The 24,609-nt window shown below is 41.1% G+C and overlaps 1 protein-coding gene across 1 annotated transcript in view; it reads left to right on the plus strand.

Annotated features, from left to right (window-relative positions):
- Window positions 1-24,609, plus strand: part of LOC111149076 (corin, serine peptidase) — a 247,662-nt gene that overhangs the window by 163,237 nt on the left and 59,816 nt on the right. The window contains exons 7-11 of the mRNA XM_022505983.1: window positions 3,905-4,012; window positions 7,543-7,653; window positions 9,376-9,492; window positions 13,306-13,401; window positions 20,678-20,909. Coding sequence (XP_022361691.1) covers window positions 3,905-4,012; window positions 7,543-7,653; window positions 9,376-9,492; window positions 13,306-13,401; window positions 20,678-20,909 — 664 coding nt within the window. The remainder of the gene's footprint in view (window positions 1-3,904; window positions 4,013-7,542; window positions 7,654-9,375; window positions 9,493-13,305; window positions 13,402-20,677; window positions 20,910-24,609) is intronic.

Consider the following 24,609-nt stretch of genomic DNA (forward strand, 5'->3'; position numbering starts at 1 on the left):
TCCTCTGGGGAATGCAAATACTTTTGCGTAGACAGTCAAGTTGAGGCCCCTGATTATTGCTGATTCTCGCATACTGACTCAAAATTTCCCACAGAGTAGTTTAGATGAAAAAACAAAAAAATCAAAAAGACCTTTAAATCTTCCCAAGGAAATGTATATATTCTGATGCACAAATCCCTCTACTCTGCTTGGTTGGCAGGAGAGAACCAAAGTTGTAACCTTTCTTGACTCCAAGAGCCTGAGTGTGGTAGTGGCAGCCGCAGCAGTGGTGTGCAGGGTGGAGAGTTAGCGCCCTCTGCTGATGGAGGAGGTAGAACTGTCCAGTGAAAAGTGAGACCTCTTTTTAGTTCTTTTTCCCTCATGATAGTCATCCTTCTTATTAAAATGATTCAACCTGGGGGAAATAAAAATTATAAGTACTTACAAAGTTTTGCGTGTGTACAAGTGTGAGCATATGTGTAGGCACACGCATGTGTGTTGTTCCATACACACCCTTTTAATGTAGGCACTAAACAGATGGTCCCTAAGGTTCGTTAGACTTTTAAAATGATGTGATTCTAAAAGTACTTAAGAGGTTTCTTATAAGGACGCTTCAGGAAATAGAAATTTATGATTCATATGAGTAATAAATATTTGATGCATGTGGCTAACAGTTTAACTGATCAATGCCCAAGAATTTTAATAAGGAATTACTATAGGGTTTGGAACATTTATAGTGAAGAGGTACCGATCACCAGTCATATGAGATGCAGACTTATGCTTGAGGAGAGACAATCAGCTAGAATTTAGGAGTCTGGACTATTGATCATTAAACTTAATTTACTTTAAATAAGAGAAAACAATACATTCAAGAAATCTTATTTCTATTAAATGCAGGTTTCTTTACACATACTAGTTTAAACATTTTAAAAGTTTTATTGAGGTACAATTTCCATACCATATGTTCTCCCATTGATTTTTAGTAAACTTATAGGATTGTATGACCATTACCACAGTCTACTTCTAGAATTTCTTCATCTCCCCACAAATTTCCCCCCACCAATTATTTGTGGTCAGTCCCCACTGCCAACCCTCCAGCCACAGATAACCACTGCTTTGATTTCTGTCTCTGTAAGTTTTCTTTTTTCCAGAAATTTCATAAATGGATCATACAATATGTAGTCTTTGTATCTGGTTTCTTTTATTTGGCATAATGGTTTTGAGGTTCATCTATGTTGACACATATACCCATAATGTGATGCTTTTAATTGGTGGATAGTATTTAATCATGTCTAGTATTTTATATCTTGATTATTCATTCACCAGCTGGTGAACGCTTGGATTGTTTCTAGTCTTTGGTTATCATAAATAATGCTTCTAGAAACGTTTACACACAAGTCTTTGTGTGTACGTATATTTCATTCCTCTTGGGTAGATTTCTAAGGATGGGAATTCATAAATTGTGTGATAAGGTTATAGTTAACTTTACGAAAAGCCGCTGTACTGCTTTCTAATGTGGCCTTATTATTTTACATCTCCACCAACTATATATAACAGCTTCAGTTTCTCAAAATCCTTGCCAATACTTGGTATTTTCTGTTTTTTTTTTCAAAAATTATTACTATAGTCATCTTAGGCGATGTGTAATAGTACCTCGTTTTGGTTTTAATTTGCATTTCCTTAATGACTAATTATATTGAGCACCTTTTTATGTGCTTATTAGCTATTTGACGTCTTCTGGGAAGATTTTCTATTCAACTCTTAAGTGTGTCTGTAATTGAGTTGTCTTATTATAGAGTGTGGGGGTCCTGTATCTGTTCTGGATGTAAGTCCTTTACCAGATACGTGACTTGCAATACTTATTTCAGTATGAGGCTTGTCTTTTCATTTTCTTAGTAGTATCTTTTAAGGCACTAATATATATATTTTTTTTCTTAAGATTTTATTTCTTTGTCAGAGAGAGAGAGAGCACAAGCAGGGGGAAGGGCAGGCAGAGGGAGAAGCAGGCTCCCCACTGAGCAAGGAGCCCCATGAGGGACTAGATCCCAAGATGCTGGGATCATGACCTGAGCCAAAGGCAGATGCTCAACCTACTGAGCCACCCAGGCATCCTACAAATGTGTGTTTTTTTTTTTTAATAAACTCCATTATTATTATTTTTTTAATGGCTTGTGCTTTTTTTGTTGAATCTGAAAATTTGTTACATCCAAGAATTCTTCCAAGGTCAAAAAGATTTTTTTCCTATTTTTTTTCTTGAGGCTTCATAATTTTAACTCTTACATTGAAGTCTGTGATCCACTTTGAGATAATTTTAATGTACAGTTTGAGGTAAAAGCCAGACTTTGCAATTGTCCCAACACTATTTGTTGAAGAGTATCATGTTTCATTGAATTGTGTTGGCATTTTACACATATTAATTTACATTACATGCATTTATTAATCTCTTCCCCTTAAACCCTTTTAAATAATTGACCTTATCTTAATTTCATAAATCAATTCACAGACTCAGATTTTAACTAATACACTCAAGTTCCCACAGCTAGTAGATGGCAGAACCAGGATACCCAAGTACAAGATCTATCTTACTAAAATTCAGTCACATGTTGCTTACTTCCATATTAAACCTTAAGCTCCTTGAGATTGCATATCACTTCGTCTTATCTTGCGACTGTAATGTAGTCTGGTATTGCTTATTTCAAGGTCCTGTTATGAAACACTCAATTGAGTTAAGTGATGTTTGTGTGAAAATAACAACCTTATCATCTCAATAATGTTTTCTCTCAATTATGTTTATGCTTATCATTGACAAAACCAGATTTTCACTTCATTTTATTTATTTTTAGTTTTAATTTTTAAAAAGATTTTATTTATTTATTTGACAGATGGAGATCACAAGTAGGCAGAGAGGCAGGCAGAGAGGCGGGGGCCGGCGGGGGGGGGGAGAAGCAGGCTCCCTGCTGTGCCGAAAGCCCGATGTGGGGCTCCATCCCAGGACCCTGAGATCATGACCTGAGCCGAAGGCAGAGGCTTTAACCCACTGAGCCACCCAGGCGCCCTCAGACTTTAATTTTAAAGGAAATGTTTCAAGGAGATAACTACTTACCTTCTATTAAAAGTCATTCATTCCGGGGCGCCTGGGTGGCTCAGTGGATTAAACCACTGCCTTCAGCTCAGGTCATGGTCTCAGTGTCCTGGGATCAAGCCCCGCATCGGGTTCTCTGCTCAGCGGGGAGCCTGCTTCCCCCTCTCTCTCTCTGCCTGCCTCTCTGCCTACTTGTGATCTCTCTCTCTGTCAAATAAATAAATAAAATCTTAAAAAAAAAAAAAGTCATTCATTCTGGGTGATGGACATTGGGGAGGGTATATGCTATGGTGAGGGCTGTGAATTGTGTAAGACTGAAGAATCACAGACCTATACTCCTGAAACAAATAATACATTATATGTTAAATAAAAAACAAAAAAAAATATATATGGCAGAATTTAATAGTAGCAAAAATAAGCATTTTTTAGATTTAAAAAAAGGCTCAATGTTTTGACTTAATAAAATGAACATGACTTAAGTATTAAAAAAAACGTCATTCATTCTGAATGAACATGAAATTCATTGGGAACTATGGTGACTTGAGAGTTTCTGTGCTCATATTTGACTATAAAGGAGTTTTGGGTAACATAAGGTGGGTCTCAGATAAAGACCTTCAGATAGTGATAGAAGTATCAGCTTGGAAGCCAGAAGGTCCTGGTCCTGGCACTGCAGTCACTTATTATGTGACCTTGAGCAAGACCTTGGCTCTCTCTGTACCACAGTCTCCTCGCTGGACCTGGTTACCATTATGATTTGCCTCCCATGATATGCTTTTGTCAGTGAAGAACCATGATAACAACCTGTCCTACTGATGACACATCGGTGGCTTCTCTTCTGTGCAGATTGCAGTGAGAATATGTTCCACTGTCACACGGGCAAGTGCCTCAATTCTAGCCTCGTGTGTGATGGATACGATGACTGCGGGGACCTGAGTGATGAGCAGAACTGTGGTAAGTAGCATCGTTCCCCTAAAGGTTTTCAATGAAACTTACAAAAATGTGTAATGCAGAACCCATAGCTCATTGTTTGTTAATGTGGTTAGCAGAGTAAATGACAAAATGGTGGGTTTCTTAATTTTTAGAAAGAGGAATTGCTAGTCTTAGTCATTTCTTACATGTCAATGTCATATTTCTTACATAAAGTCGTAATAAGGAAGTGCTTAAGAAGTAGGGTGGAAAGATGGGTAAGAGTTGTTAATTTGTTCATAAATTTTTCTCCTTGAGGATGTTCTGTTTCTTCTTTGGTTAGAGCCAGTGGCTCTAACTATGTTTAGATTTCGAGCTCTTGAGCAAAACTTTGCGGACGGATAAATTGTCGTGTGGCTGATCCCCTGGACCCCTCCTTTAACTGATAGCCTAGCACGGCAGGGATGACTTCTGTAGAACTGACACCTAGGGTTAGGACAAGCACATTTATTTTATGTACACAATCTGATCTGATCTTGTAAAAAATGAACCTACTTACTAGTTACACGTTTATACCTATAAATAACATCTTCCTAATTCACCCCAGACCCTGGTAACTACCTTTCCACTCCTTGTTTTTACAAATTCGGCTTTTGAAGATTCCACATATAAATGCTGTCACACAGTATTTATCTTTCTCTTTGACTTATCTCACTTAGCATAAACACACACAGTGTTCTATGTCCATTATATCTTAATAAATAAAAGAATGGACCTGCTATTTAAAAAGCTGTGTTCAATTGTGAATGGCATTTCATGCATTAAAAGCAGCAACATTCCTTTTGTGTATTTACCTTTTTGACTTGTGGTTACCTTTAGAATTTTTAGGTCTTGTATTATTGAGTGACATGAGGACTTTATGATATGAACAGAAAGACAAGCTAAGATGAGGAGGTACCCTGGAAAAATGATATGAAATAATATTTAGCAATTAGATATTGAAGTGGATGTTGGGGAAGGGTCAGAGGAATGTCTCGGAGTGGCAAGTGTCAGAAACGGCCCCATACTGGGAAACTAGGTCATTTCTAGAAGTCGCTGTCCAGCTGCTTCTCACTGTATCCGTAAAAATACTGGAAATTTGTATGTGTACAAATCATCTCACAAGTCACTAGGTAGATACAGATTGCCTTCTGAGACTGAATAATGGTGGAACAAAGAGTGAGAGGCAATTTTCATTGTATACATCACAGAATTTATAGTTGGAAGAGGTCTTGTAAATTGATCTAATTCAGACCCTCCTTTGACCAGTTGAGATCACTGGAGGAAAGAGGGGGAAAATGTGGGGGCATGGGGTGGAGGGCTTGAGTGTAGCTTGGTGCTTGGACAGGTCGGTGGAGAGGGCCAGGGTATAGTTACTGTGTGAAAAAGAATGGTCTTACCACTCAACATATTTCCTCTGAAGATAGTAGGGTATCATGAAGTGTGCTCTTAGGGTGCCTATGCCCTATGCCCTGGGAAGAATTACAGCTTTCCCTTAGACCATTCTCTGCCCCAGCTACCCATTGTTAGCAGGCTGAGCATTGTGCTGGTTCTTCTGGTTTCTGCATAGGCATCCCATCTATTGGGTCTTTCTTCTTTTCTCTGCAGTCCGTCTTCCATATACCTTACTTTATTGGTTCACTATGCCTTCTCAGATCCATGGTTGCTCCGTGACTCTGTCAGTGACAGTGGCGCTGTTCACGGATACTCATGATAGTTCCCCAATACTGAATCTGTCATCCATGAATCCACACATATCTTTTATTTATTTTTACTTTTTTTTTAAAAAGATTTTATTTATTTATTTGACAAGAGAAAGAGATCACAAATAGGCAGAGAGATGGGCACAGAGAGAGAGAGAGAGGGAAGCAGGCTCCCCACTGAGCAGAGAGCCCGATGTGGGACTTGATCCCAGGACCCTGAGATCATGACCTGAGCCAAAGGCGGAGGCTTAACCCACTGAACCACCCAGGCATCCCTATTTTTACTTTTTTAATTTAGATTCAATTAACCAACATATAGTACATCATTAGTTTCAGATGTAAGTGTTCAGTGATTCATCAGCTGCATATAACCCCCAGTGCTCATTACATCATGTGCCCTCCTTGATGCCCATTACCCAGTTACCCTGTCCTCTCACCCACCCTACCTCCAGCAGCCCTCAGTTTGTTTCCTATAGCTAAGAGTTTCTCATGGTTTTTCTCCCTCTCAGATGACTTCCCTTTCATCCCCCCTGCTTCCCGCTGTGATCCTCTGCACTGTTTCTTATATTCCACGTATGAGTGAAACCATATAATTTGTCTTTCTCTGATTGACCTATTTCGCTCAGTTCCATTCACATGATGTAAATGGTAAGCATTCATCCTTTCTGATGGCTGAGTAATATCTCACTGTGTATATACCCCGCATCTTCTTTTTTTTTTATTTAATTTCTTTTCAGTGTAACAGAATTCATTGTTCATGCATCACACCCAGTGCTCCATGCAATACGTGCCCTCCTTAATACCCACCACCAGGCTCCCCCAGCCTCCCACCCCCTACCTCTTCAAAACCCTCAGATTGTTTTTCAGAGTCCACAGTCTCTCATGGTTCATCTCCCCCTCCAGTTTCCCCCAACTCCCTTCTCCTCTCCATCTCCCCATGTCCTCCGTGTTATTCCTTATGTTCCTCAAGTAAGTGAAACCATATGATAATTTACTCTCTCTGCTTGACTTATTTCACTCAGCATAATCTCCTCCAGTCCCGTCCATGTTGATACAAAAGTTGGGTATTCATCCTTTCTGATTGTACCACATCTTCTTTATCTATTCATCTGTCGATGAACACCTCAACTCTTTCCACAGTTTGGCTATTCACACATATCTTTTGAAGGGTTATTTATATCAAGGTTATTCCATGTCTCATGGTAAAGAATCCTATAGATCCTGCTCTCTGTGAGGAGAAACATCACTTAATTCCCTTTTTTTCTCCAGGAATGTATAGTTTGGGGTGGAGGCTAAATCCAGGATAAAAAGAATCATGAAAAAAATTTAAGCATTTTTTACCCAGCAGTTTTTCCCAATATGAGTGTATCTTAAGATAGTTTGACAGAAAGCCCAAGCTTAGGCTTAGGAAAGATGACTGGAGATATCTGCCTTCCCAGTTTACCATAAAGAGTTAGGTTACAATTCTTAGAAATGTGGTAGGGTTGTCATAAATTCATCAAATCAGCTATCTACGTTGTGAAGCTTATATCACAGTTCTGTTTATTTTAACCAACATAAAAATCAAACGTTTTTCATAGGGAAAGAAAACAACAACTAAACAAAACCAAAAAAAGACAGGAACAAACTGTGGGTCCTGAGAAAGCTGGTCTTACCCCGTAGAGATGGTGGCCAGTGGGTCACATGCCTGTGTAGAAGTGGCATGGCTGTTTCAGATCCATCATGGAAAAAGGGTTGAGGGTATCGGATCTTCAGCTGGAGCTATGTGTCATGCCGTTCTAAATGTTTGTCATGCTGGTTCTCCACATCCCCACGAGTTTCTGTTTTCTCCAGATTGCAGTCCCACAAGGGAGCACCGCTGTGGAGATGGGCGCTGCATCGCAATAGAGTGGGTGTGTGACGGTGACCATGACTGTGTGGATAAGTCTGATGAAGTCAACTGCTGTGAGTGCCCTGATGATTTCCATTTGCTTATCTTTTCATTGCTGCCTCGTTAGACTAATACAATATCTGGCTTTCAAACGGAAGATGGTCATACTTTGGCTCTAGTCGATAAAGATAATAATTAAGTGGTGTGATGACAAATGCCATGTATCTGGCTTCCACATGTCTCTCCCCACAACTCCAAGCTTATTTTGGCTGCTCAGGCCAAGCAGGTGTCTGTTTCTCCCCATCATTGGCCACACACCTCCTTTCTGCATCTGTGACTTTGTCCAATGCTGTGTTCCTCCCAAAGATTGGGAGACTTTTTTTCCTGCAAAGTATATATGAGCAGTTAGGTTTCCTTGCAGGAGCCCCGAACCATGTTCTCAGGCCCCATTTGTGGGAGAACATGGAGAGAATTGCCAGAGAGAAGAAAGCCCTCATGGCTCATGGAGTTACTCAGAGCGCACAACAATAATTATAAGTTTACGGGCTGTCGTGTTTCTGGGTGAGTAAACAGCCCTGATTCTTGAAGTTAGATGTTAAAAAGAGAGCAATATTGACCTGAAGGAGTTAATATGATGTATTTTATGCATGTTCACACTAATTTAAGTTTTTATTCCATCTTTTGCTGTCTAATAAGAGTCACCAAAGTTGATACATATGAGACTGAATATGAGACTTGCCTAGAATTTGAGACAAAAATTGAAATGTGGGTTTGCATGGTTTTTATTTTGACATAGGAAAAGTCATGTAAATTCATTAGCAAATGCAATGCCCAACTCTCCCCTTCCTGAATTGAGTTGGAACTGGAAATATCACTTGAGTCCTTGTTGGTGGACATAGTGGGACAGAGTGGGCTGTGTCTCGGGGGATCGTGGGAAAGCAAGGGTGTGGTGCTCGAGTACGACGATTCTGGTGCTAAGCCTTGCTGCGAGCATAAGGAGCTTTAATATTAGACAGCAACAGGGAGGCTGGGGCCACAGGATGCGTGGGTTTCTGCTGCTCCAAAGGACAATAGGGATAAAACTGAGTCAACCTTCAGGAATGGAAGGTGAGTGGCCACTAGACCATCCCTTTCAAATGCCAGATGCTGTAAGCAAGTTTTGAAATAAGGTGTTTATTGTGTGCAGGGTACTATGCAAGTGCTTTCACATATGTCATTTTATTGGCCTCTTAGATCGGGTTGGAATAAAATGAAATGTTTGGGCTTAGAGTCAGACAAGCTTTGCTTTCACATTCTGGCACCAGCTTTTCACAGCCTTGTGACTTTGAGACAGACACTAAAATAAACTCTTTAGACTTTAATTTCCTTATTCTAAATCAGGTTGATAATATCAATTTTGCAAGTCTATTATGAGGATTTGAGATTAGATCCGTACCACTCCCAGCACAGTCATTACCGTATAACAAGCCTTTAATAAAATTACAGCTTTTCTATGCACAGTACATCTACAGGTCATTAACATCATTAACACAATTTCTTATTGTGCCCTTATCAAGAAAAAGGGAATTTTTAGAAAGTGTCATTTAATAAGGCAAGGGGGAGCCCAGAAAGAAAACTTGCCATTCCAAAAACACTTGGACTGAAACACATCGATGGCACAGTCCTTCACTTATGCAGACCACACAGATACTTAGAACACTTCCTTTCTTGGTGATGCCACACAAGCGGGCACCATCTATACCCAGAGGGCAAGAAGGACGAGGTGGTGCACTGACCGCTGTTCTGGCTTTCCACAGCCTGTCACAGCCAGGGTCTGGCCGAGTGTCGGAGTGGACAGTGTATCCCCAGCACCTTCCAGTGCGACGGGGACGAGGACTGCAGGGACGGCACGGACGAGGAGAATTGCAGCCAGAGTAAGTATGCGTCCCCTACCCCATGCATTCCTTCCTGCGGCCTTTCCTGGCGAACCAAGCAAAGCCTTGGCGGTGATCTCATGCTCACGTGGGATTCCCCCATACATCCTTCCAGATTGCCTGGTGCAGAGCTCCTCACGGCGCTGGCCCACCCAAAAAACCTTTCTTGTGAATACAATTCTGCAGCATCGTACGCGAACAGTCATTCCCCAGGGTAGATGATGGAGGCTGAACGCTTACACAGAGTGGGAGATTCGGTTAATGGTTATAAGGAAGGTCAACACGATGATAAAGGAAAAGCTGAATACACAGTATTCCATTAAGTTAGATTAGGTTCCAATTAGGAGGAATTGGCTTCTGGAAATTAAATGAGAAAGCCTTTTAAAATAACCGTGTTCAGAGAAGCGCTTCCTTTTTCTTTTTCTTTTTTTTTCTTTTCTTCTTCTTTTTCTTTTGCCTGGCAGTGTCATTTTTACTTATTTTTTTTAAAGATTTTATTTATTTATTTGAGAGAGAGAGTGAGAGAGCATGAGAGGGGTGAGGGTTAGAGGGAGAAGCAGACTCCCCACTGAGCCAGGAGCCCGATACGGGGCTCGATCCCAGAACCCTGAGATTGTGACCTGAGCCATAGGTAGAGGCTTAACTGACTGAGACACCCAGATGCCCCAGTGCCATTTTATTTTTTTATTTCAAGTTTTTATTTAAGTTCCAGTTAGTTAACATATAGTGTAGTATTGGTTTCAGGAGTAGAGTTTAGTGATTCATCACAAAGAAGCAGTTTCATGTCTCACATGACAGAGCCATGTACTTTGTTGCACTTGGGAAGGGTCGCTGATGTCATCTGTGAAAATCAAAAAGAAAATCAAATAAGTTGTTTTTTAAAATGTCTATGTCTCTCAGAGAAGAAAGATTCGCACTGATTGTTTGAAGCTTCACGTTGTGTCAAAGCATTTCTCAGCACAGGGCTGGTGGGAATACTCCTTGACTGACAAATCACTATGTTTGTTTATACGTGACCTAGCCCCTCACCAGCATAGCCTAGTCATTAAGAAGGTGGCCGCTGGAGCCCAGCTCCCTGGGTTCAGGCACCAGCTCTGCTCCCTGGTTCACTTTAGGCTGGTACCTGAGCTCTGTTGGGTCTCGGGTTCAGTGCCTGCAAACTTAGAGTCACAGAGCTGACTTGTGGGGAACACTCTAGAAATGGTAACTCTTATTATGTGGCTGTTGTGTTCAAACATGCCTTGGGCTGGGCATATCACAAATCGGCTAATGAGATTGGTCACCTGTGGCTACAGTAGTTTTGTCTTAATAAACACTGATCATTAGAATTGCTTTAGGGAAAAAGCATTCCAGTCCTAAAGGGAGACACTTTTAATCACAGATTTAATACCTAAAGCATCCGATAAAGAGTGCTTTGTTTTACCAATTTTAAAATTCAGAAGCAGATTCTTTTCTAGCCATGAGTTACTATGTGCCTATCAGCCAAGCACCTCCCTTTGGATCAAATTGTTCTTTCTTTCTACATAATTCATCTCTGTTTGAAATAATCTTGGATTCTTCCCTATGCAATGGCGAGATTTATAAAGTATTTCCTTACATACGTGAGATGCAAGAAGGTCATGTGATGAAATGGAACAAAAGTCAGATTTTATCATCTTTATATTACTTAATCTAATGCATTTAACTTAATAAATGTATGTCATGGTGCTCATAGGTGGTTAACCACGGGGGAATTTGTGGCAAGTGAAACTCCTCATGGAGCTTGCAGGCTCCTGGGCAAGACATGCATGATGGAAATTACTGTGCAGTTCAGTGTCCCACCATGGAGTGATGTAGGCCGTGAGGGAAGATTCAGGGAGCTCCATGCCGTATATGGGATGCATGGTCTTGTACAAGGCATCAGGGAAGGTTCCCTGAGGAAGAGATGTTGGCATGAAAATCTGAAGAATGAGTGGAGTTGACTTAATAAAGGAAAGTGGGACTGGAAAAAAAGCATTTCAGGCACAGGGAACTGCTTGGTCAAAGGTCCGAGGGAGGAAAGGAGCAAGACATATGGAGGATACCGGGAGAAGGCCACTATGATTAAATTCAGGAGTGAAGGGGAAGAGGGTACTACTTCAGAATATTGCCACCAGTAAGCCCAGGCTGGCTCTGCTGGAGAGGTTGGGGAGGGAAATAAGAGCCACCCAAGTCTTTGGGCCCAGTCCAAGATTCAGGCCATTACAGCCCTCAGGCTCTGCTCTCGGCCTTCCCTTCTAGCCTCCCTGAGGCTACAGTGAGGCCAGCCTGTGCTCTCCACTCCAGCCTTTGCATATTCTACTGTCTGCTTGGGAAACCCATTCTACCTTCTTATGCCAACTTAACCCAGCTGCCTTAAGAACTCCTTCTTCAAGAAGCTCTCCCTGAACTGTCCTAGTCTGCTTCTGTTGCCTTACATATGCCTTCAGTGGCACAGTGATCACACAGCATGGTAAGGTTCTCTGGCCATGGACATCCCCTGAGTTAGAATATAAGCCATTTCACTTCTTTCCTCTTTTAATGCTTCATTGTACAGCTGGTCACAGAAGCTTGTCACACAGCAGACACTCCATATCTGCTGAAATAATGAATGCATGGCGTCTTATTAAAATTATTTAAGAGATACAAGGTGGTGGGTATTAGGGAGGGCACGTACTGCATGGAGCACTGGGTGTGGTGCAAAAACAATGAATACTGTTACGCTGAAAAGAAGTTTAAAAAAATGAATAGAAATAAATACTTCCAAATTAAAAAAAAAAAGATGAAATTCATGGAAATGACCCTGGCTTACCTTGCAACGATGGTTTGACTCTGATGATATTTAAAAAAACAAAACAAAACAAAACGAATGGCATCTCTTTTCTTCAAGGCTATAATATATACTGTTGCACATTAATGGGAAGAGTCCAGTATAATAAACATTGTCTTAGAATTATAGATGAGAATGATTATACGTATACGCATACTGTTATTTATTCTTAAAAATGTCTTGCAAGATTATTTAGATTCCCGATGACATATCTGAAAGTAATTGACTATAATGGGCAAGAGCTGAAAAGAGAATGGGCAGTAATTTATTACCTTTTCCACTTAACCTACAAATGACCAGGAAATCAATGGGAAAAGCAGTTTCCTCTCTACATACCTTAAGGAAAAGCCATTAGGCTGACGCTACTGCTCTTATTCATTTGGAAACGAGAAACCCAATTGTCAGGTCATCACAGCTAGGCCAGTGATACTTTCTAAGCACATACAGAAAATAGAGATTGCAGCTGCCCAAGACTTGCACCATGACAAAGTATCCTCACTGTACTGGCGTCGATGCCCTATTTATTCTTAGGGAAAGCATTTTCCTTATGAGGAAGACTAGAGCTGGGTGCAAATGAGTCCTTAAAATAATACGGTTTGGTGTTCAAGATTCCAAGATCATTATGCTGGCCTTTCTCTCCAGTCACTTACTTTTTTTTTTTTTTTGTAATCCAGTTAATTCATCCAAGTAAACATAAAACACTTCCCCTCACCCCGCATGAAAAGCAACAAGAGCCCCTTTTTGTAGGATAGCTTGCCTCTTATTTCTTTGTTCCTACAGAATCCTTTTGGAATAACTGTATTTAGTTGCCAGGAAAATTAATCCAGAAAGCTACATATTTAACATGTGTTCACTATTTTTGGAGACATTGGAAGGGAATTAAAGTTATGTCCTTCCTCAGCTCCACAAGACGTCCTTGATGCTTTCAATCCTAGTGTGAGGAATTTACAGATGATGAAACAAGTGTGCCTTTCCCCCCTCTATAGGTCAGACTCCATGTCAAGAAGGCGACCAAAGATGCCTCTACACTTCCTGCCTTGATTCATGTGGTGGCAGCTCCCTCTGTGACCCGAACAACTGTAGTAAGTACAGCAGTTGACAAGGGCCATCACCATGTCGGGATATGCATTTTGCTTTTTTCTTTGGCAGGAAAATACTGAAGTCTGGAATCCTTCCAAATGTGTGCGTGTGTGTGTGTGTGTGTGTGTGTGTGTGTGTGTGTGTGTATGTGCGCACGTGCATATATACACACACACATATATATACACATATATACATATATATTTCTTTTTTCTTTTTTAAAGGTTGCATGTGGTAGCAGAAAAGAAACAAAATGGTCTTAATTGACTTAAATCAGAAACAAATGTGTCACTACGAATGGCCTATAAATCCCAAATTGCCTGATAGCATCACCATTACTTTCCCTTCAACATCAGCTCGTATGTGTTACTTTCTTGGCTCCGTCTGCAGGCAGATGCTATCTTCCTTCCCTCTTAAAGCAGAGCTTCAAAAATGGAAACTTCATCCAAGAAGCAAATACGAGGTTCGTCTAAACAGCGCATAGAGCTGTGGCAGTCTGTTCTCCTCATAACACTTAACTCTCGCCTTTACAGGAGCTTGGCTGACCTAGAAAGATCTGGTAGCTGTTATATAAATTTGTTTGGTGTAGACTATTGGCTCACTCTAAATTAGCTTGGGGGGAGGTGGAATTCCTAAGGGAGAGAGAATGGGCAGGAAAAGTATAGGGCTCAGTAGGCCCTTGTGGGAAGTTGAAAATGAATCAGACAGACGCGAAAGACTCTGATTTCTAGTAATGAGTTCGTATTTGTGGGCTCCACTTTCATACTCGATTCACTTCTTTCACTTTTTATAATTAATATTTGGCCTCCTCTTTCAGGTAGGGCTTGAGATTTCAAAGCAGATCTGTCAACTTTCAGTTGGCAAAAAAGTTTGAAGGTATCTCCTAGTTGAAAGTCTGAAGGATTCAGGTCCTAGTTTTACTCAGTGACCTTTCTGTGTCACTGTAGAGCTTATAACAGCTTCTCCTGGAAGTGTGAGGGAGGCAGCCAATGAAAAACCTGACTGAGAGGATTTTTTTGTTTAATTTCATGAGCACTTAATAATAAACTTTATAACTATTTAACAGTGTGATACCCAGCCCTTCTCCACTTCTATATGAGAGAACAGTTGAGAGAGATGTTAATCTGACCATTAAGACCTACTGCCACTTTACTCACTCTAAACTGATTTAAATATGTGTGTGTATATATGTGTGATAATTATGTGTATATGTATATGTCCTGGGTCCATTGTTTCACACTTTGCTTTATCCCCCATTCTGCTCTGGAACTTTTCCAGATGTTGTTCTTTCCTTCACCTTGAACTTGGCATGAACAATTTTGAACAGGAACAGTGTCATCTCAAAGACATGTGTTTATTATTAAAGTTTCGGGGATTGTCCAACAGGGAATGGCACTTAGTATTAAATTAAAAAAAAAAAAAGTTGAAAGGGCAGTGTTAGCCTGTGTCCGGTTTGGGTGAGAAATATTGAGTGCATCTTGTCCTAGCTTCTCCATTTCTGAAATATGTCAAAACTCAAAATGTAAAAATATGTTATACCTGTTTAAAAAAAAAAGGTGGAAAGAAAGGCACAAGAGAACTCTGCCTCATGGTCCACTGGTATTTACAGAGGGCATAACAGCATTCCAGGCTCTGGGATGGGCACTGGGCACTCTAATGGCAGAGAAGGGAGACATGATTTCTGCCTTCCTGGAGATAACTTTTCCGTGTGGGAGAACGCACGCCGCCATCTTTCCACTCACGTTTACTATATTCTCTTACGTTTTCTCTTTATGTTCTTTCAGTACACTCGAAACAATGCCCCTAGCATCTCACTGTCTCTCCACCTCCTTCATTCACCACAGATGTTCTTGCCAGATTCTTTCCATATTTATTCAGCAGAAATTTGTTCATCCCTCTTCTGAGTGCCAGGTGCTGAGCTGGTTATTGGTCCCTCATTCCTTCTGTATTATTAAAAACACCTTCCAATGTACAGGCGTTTTTTTCCTCATCTTTCAAAGAGATTCATGACGGTATGTGTGTACTTGGTTCTCTGTAAAGTTGGGCCAGTAGCATCTTCTCTCAGAAAACTTCATGCACTTGAAAATGTGATTAATTATTTGAAGATCTTTACCACCGGAGAGACTGTGGCTTAGATTCTGAGGCTCAACTACACAGCATTGTCTTTCTCTGGCTCCGTGCTAATAAAAATATGAGTTTGAAGAGTACGGATATTCTGTCTGGTGGAGTCAGCCTCTTACTGGAGTTGCTGGGATTCTAGTCCTTGAAGACCCTTGTTCTTGCTATACCATAAAATGTTATGGGTCCCTGAAGATATACTGAGTGGGTCCCAAGCATCAGTATTTTTTACATTTCCAGGTGACTCCAAGGTGTAGCCAAGGTTGAAAATGATCACTTTAGTGGTTTGTTCATGACTAGGCTGTAAGGGTATGTAACATCCCTGAAACTGAATGTGAAAAAGTCTTTATAGCTTTCAAAGTTTTCAGTAGAGAAGTCCATGGCTTGTCTCAGATTCCCAGAAATGCCTATAGTTTTGTTCATTTGGGTTTTTTAAGCCTAAAAACCACATTTCTTTTTTTTTTTTTTTTAAGATTTATTTATTTGACAGAGAGAGAGAGAGAGATCACAAGTAGGCAGAGAGGCAGGGAGAGAGAGAGGAGGAAGCAGGCTCCCTGCCAAGCAGAGAGCCCAATGCGGAACTCGATCCCAGGACCCTGAGATCATGACCTGAGCTGAAGGCAGAGGCTTAACCCACTGAGCCACCCAGGAGCCCTAAAAACCACATTTCTGATGACATTGTGTACTGATAGGTGAAGTATCACAGTAGCCCCACATCCACTCATGACCCAGAATCTTTGACATCTTTATGCCCTGCTGGGAGGCAAAATACAGATGTATCCTTGCCTCGGGGTGGGAGCAGGAATGCTGTTTCCCCTCCCTATGGTGTGGGGGACTAATCTATCACTCCCACCTTGGAGTGTACAATCCAGACAACTGGGGAATCCTGTGGAAAGAGTAGTTCCTGGCCACGTGTCTCTCCCCAATTCTCTGTGCCCATGACCATCATGGCTGTATGAAGCCAGCTGTGACTATCATACCCCAGGGGCTCTCATGTTCCTCTCAGTGTTCCATCGACTGTTAGTTCTACATGTTTGCTCATGCATTTCTTTGTCTCCAACATTGAGGAAGCAATGAACAGCTTTGTTCTTTGAATACTTTCCTACCAACCTCTCAATTTATTGCCTTCTGCTTGCAATCTCTAGTTGGAAGGAGCAAATAGTATAGGGGTGTGGTAGGAAAGCCAAACACCATAATGGTTAAAGACTTCAGTCCTTGGGAGCAAATGGCAGATGAGAGGAATGATCTCTTTATAAAAGCTTACCCAACAAATGAGTGAAAAATGAATGATTAAGTTAGAATATTACCATTTGGTAACGAGTTGTTCCATTTGGTAACATGCGTTGGTGAATTAATGGGTCAGGATATTGAGCATCTACAGCTGCTGACATCCCCCAAAAGAAAAAATCAAATATACTTCGCCTTCTGATGGAAAAACACCATAGCACCTACAGTCTTCCCTAAGGGAAGAAACTTAACGCTCTGCACACAGCTGCCAGTGTTCAGGAAGTAGGAAAGGCAGGGGAATATATTTAAGTTCCCCAGGAATGGGTAGTCAGCAAAACTCACACTCTGGCACACTCTGCAGTCAAATCCCTGAGTGCTTCAATAGCTTAAGTCTAATTAAAAATAAAAGGATGGAGGGGGAAACCCAGATTGAGAGACTTAGAAGACAAAACAAGTTTTAAAAAACGGGCAGGGCTTAACTGTAGTATTCAGGGTGCAGCGGACACTTAGGTAATAAAACTATAAAGCAGAGCAAGGAGGTGATAACTATGAAACTCAGTTGTTACTCTGCGGGGAAAGGATAGGGTTGGTGGAAGACAGGACAAACGGAGGGCCATCTGGGATGTCTGGCAAAGTTCAACTTCTTGACCTGAGTGGTATGTACAAGGGTGTTTGCCTTGTAAAACTCATGAAACAGCTATTAAAATCATAATAAGGAGAAATACAGAATTTGAGGCAAAGATAAATCTGAGAATATTGTATATGCCAGTGGATGTTGAAAGCGACATTTTCTCATGTAAGCGACCATCATTTACTACGTGATTTCCTGTGGTTTCAGAGTATTGCGTCATGGCAAGGATGTAACATCATTTAGTTAACAGTCCCATCTTTAGGCTGAATTTAACAAAACATGGTTTCAGACTTTGAAAGGTGGGATATCATTAAGGCTCCACTAGGATAATTTTTTTCAGCAGATTATTTATTAAACCTCATTTATGTTCTGGACCATGTGCTAAACAGGGCATCAAAATGCATTGAAAAAACGAAACAAAACAAAAAACAAAGCAAAATAAAACCAAACCTTAAACCGCCTCATGCTTGTAACACAACTGCCCTCTAGTGGCTATCCTAAATCAAGGTAGTGAGTCTGATTCTTAAGATAGAAAAACTTACTGATACTGTAAATCATAAAATTTGAGGTTGATGGATATGTTGAGAGTTTATCTTACCTAACACTCTGTAAAGAGCGCCTTATGAAGGAATAAAACACAAGATTCAATCACCCTTACCACATTCAGTAGAGATTTCCAGAATAATGTATGATCATAACTTAATCCTTTCTCATCTTCCTTGGCTCTGAAACATTGAAAGCTTATCTCTCATCCCAAATCAAAAGCGATACAGTTCCCACTTGTCAAGGAGAAAAAATATCTGTGTGATAGGTCTCCTTATCATCTGAATATATTTTATTTATTTAAACATTTAATACTTGATAGGGTGGTAGAGAAAGAGATAGAAAGGAAAAGAATATACAAGAAAAAAAAAGACTGCATCAAAAATCTGTGTGAATTATCCCATTTTTTGGTAAAGTTATATTAAAGAAATTAGGAAAAATAGAGTTAGAGTGCCATCTACTGACTTATAAGTCAGTCACGATGAATAATAAAGCACCAAAAGCAAATTGAGGAATACCAGGAATGGTAAGATTCTACTTTGGCAGAAGCAAGCAAACATAAATCTGTCTATGTGTGTAGATGCTTATATACGTAGACATGAGCCAGTGAAAGGCGGGCAAGGATTCAAACCCAGTCTTTTGGCACATGAGGAACTTTTTCTTTACCCATCTTGCATTGTTTTTATTGTTATGAGGAATAGGCATTTTTTTAATAATATGAAATCAAAAGATTTAAATATTAAATGTTCACAAATCAGTGGACATGATAAACTGAACCAGCCCCATACCTCCTCTGTGTCTTTCTCCTCTTTCCATCCTGTACTCATTGTCAGGACTATGCCCATTTGACAAGGTTACGTCTTTTCCAGCAGACTGAGACTGTAATTACACTTTGTTCGGAAGGCTTTTAATCAGGCTCCTTATAAACAGAATTTCCTCAAATCCCTCGGGTGCTTTAAAATGAGAAGTGTTCCAGAGCTGTTTTAATATATCACCCAGTCCTTGTTATGAATCTGTCTATGTGTATCTCACTCCTTGGTCAAATAATTAAGTTTAATTGAATAATGACTCTTGATAAGGCATGGAGTCTTTAGTGGGCCTGGGCAGATTCACCAACACACCTGCTTACGTCTCCGACTCCTGCACACAGAGAGGGAACAGGGAGGCTTTCTGCCAAGTTCTCCTAAACCCCTTTTATCCTGGGAAGGTTTCCAGTGCCATTTGGATTCCTCGTTGTCCCTCTGGGCTCTTGGTGCTTTTTAATACTGCTATCCTATCCTCAGGTTACACCATGGCTACCGGGAAATGTGTCTTTCTTCCTAAAAGGATTGTGGAGAGCCTTGATCGCAGGGACTGTATTTTTCCTTATTTTTCCATTTTAAGTGCCTGGGAGAGTTCCTGACACTGTCTCACCTCCCCCCCCCCCACCCCTCTATGCTTTGCTTCTTCCATTCGGGTGCTGCTCTAGGCACAGACTCTGAGATCAAGAAATAAAGTCTTGTTTCCCAACAATCTCTGAATTAGGGGGGCCTGGGTGGCTCAGTCAGTTAAGCAGTTGAGCATCTGACTCTTGTTTTCGGCTCAAGTCAGGATCTCAGGGTCATGAGATCAAGCCCCATGTCTGACTCTGTACTTAGCCCAGAATCTGCTTGAGATTCTTTCCATCTCCCTTTTCTTTCACCCCCTCCCCCTGCACGTGTGTGCTCTCTCTCTCCCTCAATTACATAAGTAAAATCTTTAAAAAATCACCGAATTACGTGGGGAACACAAGTAAGTAAAGAATACGGTAGAAGGCAACAAGTGTGTTGGTTGGGGGAATATGCCTGTGATGCAGTGGTGCCCAGCAGAGACTCTTACTGAGAATGGGAGGGGGAGCGTGGTTGGCCAGGAAGGCTCCCCGGAGGAGGTGTGAGTTTGTACTGAGTCCTACAGGCCAAGGAGGCGTTTGCCTGGTCGAGAAGATGGGGAAGGATCATTCCAGCTGGTATAGTAGACAACTGGCAGCTAGAAGCATGACTGCATTTGAGGGGTGATTTCAGGTGTGTCAAGAAGAGGAGATAAGAGTTAACGGGGCCCACAAAGTCATGTCATTCTTAAATACATATCATCCCCAAGGAAATACCAGTGATGGCATAGCCTTTGGTGCTGAGGATGGAAAGTTAGGTTGTGGTTGGTGCGTGAGACAGCCTTGGATGCCAGGCTAATGGGTTAGTATTTCTTCTCATTAGCTGTGGGTGCCTAACGAGAGCTCAGCCTCCTCTTGCCCTGAAATCTTGTCGCCTTATATTGAAATCCACTGATCAACACTCAAACATATAGAAAGACACAATCTAATCGTCTGTTTGACCAAATTCATTGATTTTTTTAAATGGCTGTGAAGATGAGGGAATATATTCTTTAAGAAGTCATGAATAAATCAGAAGACAAAATGGGTAAAAGGAAACATAGAAGAGAGTTGCTTTCAGGTAGGTTGAGCCTAGGGGGAAAGCAAAGAAAGTCTTTCTCCGATGTGCATACTAGGCGCTGTGCGTGCAGCTGCCTGACAGAAGTGATTCTCAGCGTGGTGGCTCTTTAACCAAAATATTTATCTTCTGATGGAAGTTATGGACTGTTTGCCTTCTCATCTTAGGTATTTTTTAAAAAGAAGGTAAGATAGATTTCAATTTTATAAGTTTTTGAGAAATTGCTTTACATGTGAAATTGACCATATATGTATAGGGAGAGACATTTATGTACCTCTATGTGTGTTTTCTTGTTAGGTCAGTGTGAACCAATTACGTTGGAACTCTGCATGAATTTACCCTACAACCATACAATTTACCCAAATTACCTGGGCCACAGGACTCAGAAGGAGGCATCCATCAGCTGGGAGTCCTCTCTTTTCCCTGCACTTGTTCAAACCAACTGTTACAAATACCTCATGTTCTTTGCTTGTACCATTTTGGTACCAAAGTGTGACGTGAACACGAGCCAGCGGATCCCACCTTGCAGGTAATACCGTGAGGTCTCCCCCAGCACCCTCATTTTCCCCTCAGGGAGAACCAAGGAGTCCCAGGCTCAGTTTGAGTGTAGACAAAGCCCATATTGCTAAGGAGCTCTGTATTTAACAAGTCATGTGTTTAAAAGGTAAAGAAGTGGGCTCCTGGGTGGCTCAGTTGGTTAAGCGACTACCTGTGGCTCAGGTCATGATCCTGGAATCCTGGGATCGAGTCCCACCTCAGGATCCCAGCTCCATGGGGAGTCTGCTTTTCCCTCTGACCTCCCCTCTCATGGTCTCTCTCTCTCTCTGTCTCTCTCTCTCTCTCAAATAAATAAATAAAATCTTTAAAAAAAAAATGGTAAAGAAGCAGGAATTCTAAAATGAATGTTTGAGTTAGGGTTCATGACTGGAGTACCACACAAGGGAGGTATGAATTGCCTTTGATAACAGCTCACATACTTTATTTTTTTTTTAAAGATCTTATTTATTTACTTGACACACAGAGAGAGAGAGAGAGAGAGAGAGTGCACACAAGCAGGGGCAGAAGGCAGAAGGAAAGGGAGAAGCAGACTCCCCACCAAGCAGGGAGCCCGATGCAGGGCTCGATCCCGGGACCTGGGATTGTGACCTGAGCCAAAGGCAGTTGCTTAATGACTGAGCCGCCCAGGCACCACAGTAGTTAACATACTTTAATCAAATAAAATCATACATGTTTCACTTTGGTGGATCAAGAAGCGTTCTCAATGTGAGTCAGCAGAAGAAGGGGTGTATCTGCTTTTTTGTCTGGCAACACGGATGTTTTAAAATGCTGCCTTTGGTACACTCAGTTGTCAGTGCCATTACGTAAGCAGTGGTCTGAAGGTTGGACAAGGGATGGAGCTCGCTGATGTTTTTCTGCCTGCTTGGATGAAATGAGGGGCAGCATTTCAAGCCTGCAGCTTTGATTTGGGATGAGCGATATCCTACTTCAGGTTAAGAGTCCTACTCCAGGAGTCCACCATCCGGTCCAACTCCTGGCTCTTCTGTGGCTGCTCTGTGGCCTGGGACAGATTCCTCGGTCTCTTCCAGTCTCAGTTCTTATACTCTGTCTATAAAAACAAGACAGGGAATGCTGGGTGGCTCAGTCGGTGAAGTGTCTGCCTTCAGCTTAGGTCATGATCCCGGGGTCCTGGGTTCGAGCCCCACATGGGGCCTCCTGCTCAGGGGGTAGTCTGCTTCTCCCTCTCCTTCTGCTGCTCCCCTTGCTTGTGCTCTCTCTGTCAAATAAATAAATCAAATCTTAAAAATAAACAAATAAATAAATAAAACCAACACAGTTACGGTGGTTGGATGGAGTCGCTGGGAGGGTGAGTGAATGCACATGAACGTGGACGCTTCTGGCTGTAAGCTCTGATGGTAGGAGAGGAGCACGGCTGCTCAGTGGCAGTTTGGTCTCTCTTCTCTGCCACATGTGGCGGTGTCGGCCGGGAACGTACAAGACAAGACAGCTGTCGCGGAGGTGGGCAGCTGCCCCCTTTATGCTGTTTCCCATCAAGGGTTGAATATACAGATGTGCTTGTCCAGTAACCACGGGAACCATATGTTGGGATCAGAAGTCACTCGGAGCTTCGAGGAATAGCAGTAATATCGATGTAGCGGACAGATGGGGAAACAATAAATTAAGTGCCAAATAGCAAATGGATGACAGGGAAGGGGCACCTGTGGAGGACAGGAAACAATAAAATTTCAGAATGAGTTGGGGAACTGAATAAATTATACAAACGGGTTAGAAGTTAATGCTGCCTTGTGCACACATAATTCCGAAAACTTCTGTAAAACGCCTTTGAAGGTATCCCTAAGAAAACATCTCCTCATTTTATGTTGAAAAGTTATTTCTAAATTTTATTCCACTTTGGCTAAGCAAGGTCAAGGATACTCACTAATCGCTTGTGATTAACAAATGCTTGCACTGATTTTCTTTTCACATGTATAAAAAATTTCCCTAATAGAGTATTCTCTGGAACAAATTTACATCCACGTATGATTTATAATTTCAGGGCTTATGTTTCACATTAAAATGCCCAAGAAGAGACTGACCCTGAGACATTATTCAATCAACATTTTAGTGAACTTCCTTTAGATATTTCAGTTCTATTTCTTTGGTCTACATATATGTCTTTCATTTTCAGTGGCTCTCAAAATGAGTTTTATATTTTGATATTTGCTTTTAAGAATTTTTTACATATTCTGACAAGAATGATATACTCATGTGTTCATGAAGCAATGTTGTTTTGCCATGCCCATTTATGGGTCTGAACATTTAGTTTTGAACTTATGAGTCTGAAAAGTCCAACATTACTGAGCCCTTACAATGTGTTAAATATTTTAGGGTAGTGTTGCTGTCTCGTCCTCAAAATATCCTTTTGAGGGAGGCCCCTACCTTCAGGGCTGTTGCCGGTGGCAGAACGCCACATGGATTAGGATAAGAACAGTGTCACCTATCGTTGCTGTGTGGCACATTGTCTTATTTTTATCATATTATCTCACTATATTATTGTATGATTTCCATTTTATAGAAAAAATAGGAAGTAGTGAAGTCAGGAACTATACAGTGCTCTGTAAAAATGAGGTATCCTATGGCAAATTTAAAATTGCAGCAAATAAATTATAGACATTATTTCTAAATCTGCAACAAAACTCTTCAGTCTCACAGAGAGTTATTGAACACTACTGAACTTAATGTTTTTGCAAAACTAGTGTGGGAACGCCATGGCTTTGACTTTGCCCGAGTTCTGAGGCTAAGCCAGCATCAAGTTATGCCCTGTCCTGTGCAGAAGTCATGTGCTAGAGCTTTCTCTGAAATGTCTCCATTCTATTGTTAACCTTTCCCTACCAGTTTCTAGCCAGGCTGGAGCTGACCTTTCTGGAAGGTCTGCCCCATCGTATCAAGAGAGAGAGACAGACAGAGAACTTTGTTGAAATTAATAGTTTAAAGTTTATAACTTTTGAAAATAAATAATATATTTGAAATGAAATAAAAAAAATTCTCCTAGGAACTTATTTGGGCTATTTTTTGGCTTATTTGGCTTTTTTTTTTTTTTTAACTATGTAGTTCATTTCTTGGTAATATATGGAGGCAAAACCAGTTTTCCTTCATAGGGAGTAAAGAAAGTCATGCTGATACCTCACTTTAAAAATATGCTTTGTGCAAATGAGATGACACACATGAAAGAAAGCACCTAGCACAACGCTTGGTATATCTTTTCTTTAAAAAGGAAACAAGCGCACTTTATTTTAACCAACTTGAGTTCAGTAGAGATGGGATTGGGAGAAGTACCAAGCTTTTCAACACTGTGGGTCTAAGCTCATGTGATGATGGCCATCCATGCCTTAGGTAAGCCAGGTTGGCACATGAAATAGCTCCCGTGGCTGGTCCCCAGAGGGCGAGACCTCTTAGGGGCTGCGACTATATAGATTCCATGATCCTTGGTGGCAGACTATCCAAACCGAAGCTGAGAACTTCCTGGCCTGGAATAAAAACATTGGAGAATGTGGCTTCAAAGACAGAGAATGAGAAAGGGAAAGGGCAGAGGGGAATCTGTTTCTTGGATGTTGTTCAGGGTGTAAACTTGCAATTACTAGATATAAAGGTCCTGGAAATCTTATGCATCATTTGGTGAATATAGACAACAATATTGCATTATAATCATCGAACTTGCTAAGAGTCTAGAT

The sequence above is a fragment of the Enhydra lutris genome, unplaced genomic scaffold (genome assembly GCF_002288905.1).
Source record: "Enhydra lutris kenyoni isolate GAN:26980312 unplaced genomic scaffold, ASM228890v2 scaffoldscaffold21, whole genome shotgun sequence".
Lineage (NCBI taxonomy): Eukaryota > Metazoa > Chordata > Mammalia > Carnivora > Mustelidae > Enhydra > Enhydra lutris.